Raw genomic sequence first — 3,269 nt, forward strand, 5'->3', positions numbered from 1 at the left:
TGTAACGCCTTCGAGGGAAGAGGGAAGGGGAGGGAAAAAAAACCCATTGCAACTTACGTTACACACGAAACGAGTTAACGTAAATTCCGAATTTAAAATTTCGTCGGGGGAGATTTTCTGCGTATGGCGCCATCTGTTGAATATTACGAAAAGCAATTAATCGATAATTTTCGAAAATGCAAATTTTAATATTTAAATATTTTTCCTATTTCTTCTCGCCCGATTTAAATTTTTACAATTTTTGTATTTTCTTTTTTGTATATCGCGAGATTTTATTTTTCCTCCCTCCTCTTCCTCAAAATGTTTCACGATAATGGTTGAAATCTTTTAAGAAGATGAAGTGAAAAAAAGAGTTAATCTTTTTTTTTTTTTTGAAAATTATTGGGAGGATCGTTAACGTACCGTAAAGAATTTCATATAAAATGATATTAGAAGAATTAGATTCAAAATTTCTTCAAAAAGACTCGATTGGAATGAATGGCAAAAAAAAATTGATAAAAATATAATTAGAAAAATTTGATCAATGCCTTTGATAGAGCTCGATCAAACTGATCAAAAGATCAATGAAATAATGTAATTAAAATTTTATTTGAAGACTTTGATCAAAATTACAATGAAAGACCTCGATCAAAATATCATTGAAAAATCGTGATTAAATGTCATTGGTAAAGTTTGATCAAAATATCATTGAAAATTTGATCAAACTACTATTGATCAAAATAATAGAGAAAGGATATAATTATTATAATGCCATTGGTTTTAATGGAAAAAGTCTGATCGAGTTTTCGGTGGTTATTTAAACAAAATTCCTTGAGAAAAATTAGTAAAAATGTCATCAAAAATGCCACAATGTTATTTTTAAAAATTTAATCAGTCGACCCCCCTATAACACTGTTGATTTTTCCGTTTTATATGAATTCATGTTGTATGAGTCATTTAGATTTTACAAATACGTGTGCCAGGCTGTGAACGGCTTACGTATTTGTAAAATCTAAGTGACTCGTACAACAAGGAATTCATATAAAACGGAAAAATCAACAGTGTTATAGGGGGGTCGACTGTAAATGTACTGTTATTTTGTACTATTTTGAACGAATATAAAATAATATTTCTTTAATAAAAATATATTATTTTGATTTAAAGTGAGGGCTTTTTTTTTTCTTTTAATATACACTTACAATGCAATGTATTGTTTATTTTACACGTGTTATGTGGTAGTAACGGTTTGCCTCTATGCAATAATGACCTAATTATTATCTTTTAGTAAAAACCACAAGAAATATTCTTAAAAATAGAAGTATTTTCGTAAAGATGTGTGCAGATACTCGTATTATTTCTGTGGTTCTAATGTTAGAATCGATAACTGTGCTATACAAGTCGACCCCCTATAACACTGTTGATAATTCCGTTTTATATGAATTCCATGTTGTACGAGTTACTTAGATTTTACAAATACGTGTGCCGGGCTGTGAACGGCTCACGTATTTGTAAAATCTAAGCGACTCGTACAACATGGAATTCATATAAAACAGAATTATCAACAGTGTTATAGGGGGGATCGACTGTATTTTAATGTCATATAATGTTGTATTATAAATATATTGATAGTTTCATATTATTTACGACGGTAAAATAGAAATTATATAAGAGTAGTTACAACACAAATCATCCCCTTCATCGCACCCAACTTCTCCTCTACACCGAAGTGAACTGGCCCGTTACGATAACCTTGTGTGGTAGTATACCAGGGATCTCCTCTGTAGTTGCTTTGTGTTCAAGCCAGTACAGTGCGTTGAAAAGTTTCGAGCGGCAACATGGCGTCGAAAAAAGCAAAGAAACAAAGGATCGAATACGAATGTGAATCAGATCAGTTTAGTGTCATTTCAGATGACGACGAGTGTGATATTAGTGACAGTGAAACAGACGAATACGAATTAAGTGAATGTGAAAGTGGTGAAGGTGAGTCGTGGAGTCTGTCAGGAGAAGCGAGAAAACCCTTTCCCACAGACAGCAATTTAGGAAAGGTTAATGTAAACATTCCTTTCTTGGATCGTAACCCCGAATCGATATTTGAGTACTTCTTTACCCAAGAATTAATAGAATCTATTGTGTCACACACAAATATTTACGCATCCGAAACAATTAAGAAGAAGAGGTCGGAAGGATCGCTGAAAACAGCGAGCAGAATTCGATATTGGAAAGAAACCGATTGTAATGAAGTGAAGTTATTCATTGCTTTACTCATCCTACAAGGTGTAGTAAAGAAACCAACCATGCAATTGTATTTTACTAAGAATGAAATGCTGGCTACCCCATTCTTTAGACAGGTCATGAAAAGAGATAGATTTCTACTTCTTCTATCATTGATTCATTTTACTATTGATTCAGAAGAAAGTAGGAAAGAAAACGATTACCATTTCTTTCAAATCGTACCGCTTTTGAATCATCTAAAAGAGAAATGGCAGGAGATCTACACGCCAGAAAGGGATATAAGTATAGACGAGAGCCTGCTTATGTGGAAGGGTCGTGGTCTCTCATGGAGAACCTACATACCAAGGAAGAGGGCACGTATGGGAGTAAAGTCTTACCTTCTCTGCGAATCGTCCACAGGATACGTCTACGATATGATGATCTATACAGGAGAATCTACACTTTTGTGCGATAAAGTAAAGGATCTCGACCTTAAAGGATTTAATAAAACATCGAGGGTGGTGTTAACTCTGATGGAAAGTCGACTAGACAAAGGTCATAGGTTATTTCTGGATAACTATTATTCTTCGCCCAAGTTATACGACACGTTAGCACGTTACAAAACTGATGTAGTGGGTACTGTTCGAATGAACAGGAGAGATTTGCCACCAGATATGAAAGACAAAGTCCTAAAACCCGGGGAAGTTTGCTCGTGGTATCGTGGACGACTCATGGCACTGAAATGGCACGATAAAAAAGACGTGTGTATGCTTTCTACCATACACGACGGTAGCATGAGAAGTCATAAAGGTAGAGGACGGAAAACTACGATGAAACCTGCAGCAGTGTTGGATTATAACAAAGGAATGGGAGGTGTCGATTTGGCAGATCAATGCATTAGTAATTACGCTATAAAAAAGAAGCGCATGAAAAAATTTTACATAAAGATGTTTCTTCATCTCGTAGAAATTACGGTGTTTAATTCGTACATAATTTATACAAAATACGGTGCTAAAACAAGACGTTTGAACTTCATGTTAAATTTAGTGTCTAATCTCATAAAGAAATGCGCTCAAAGC

General features: G+C 34.3%; 1 protein-coding gene across 1 annotated transcript in view; it reads left to right on the forward strand.

The window, feature by feature from the left end:
- The first annotated feature begins 1,562 nt into the window (after nt 1-1,562).
- LOC111620251 (piggyBac transposable element-derived protein 4-like) overlaps nt 1,563-3,269 on the forward strand; it is a 33,170-nt gene continuing 31,463 nt past the window's right edge. Inside the window, exon 1 of the mRNA XM_023362147.1 lies at nt 1,563-3,267. Within this exon, the coding sequence (XP_023217915.1) occupies nt 1,815-3,267 (1,453 nt within the window). The 5' untranslated portion in view covers nt 1,563-1,814. The remainder of the gene's footprint in view (nt 3,268-3,269) is intronic.

The sequence above is a fragment of the Centruroides sculpturatus genome, unplaced genomic scaffold (genome assembly GCF_000671375.1).
Source record: "Centruroides sculpturatus isolate CEXI.00-Female unplaced genomic scaffold, Cexi_2.0 scaffold4, whole genome shotgun sequence".
NCBI lineage: Eukaryota > Metazoa > Arthropoda > Arachnida > Scorpiones > Buthidae > Centruroides > Centruroides sculpturatus.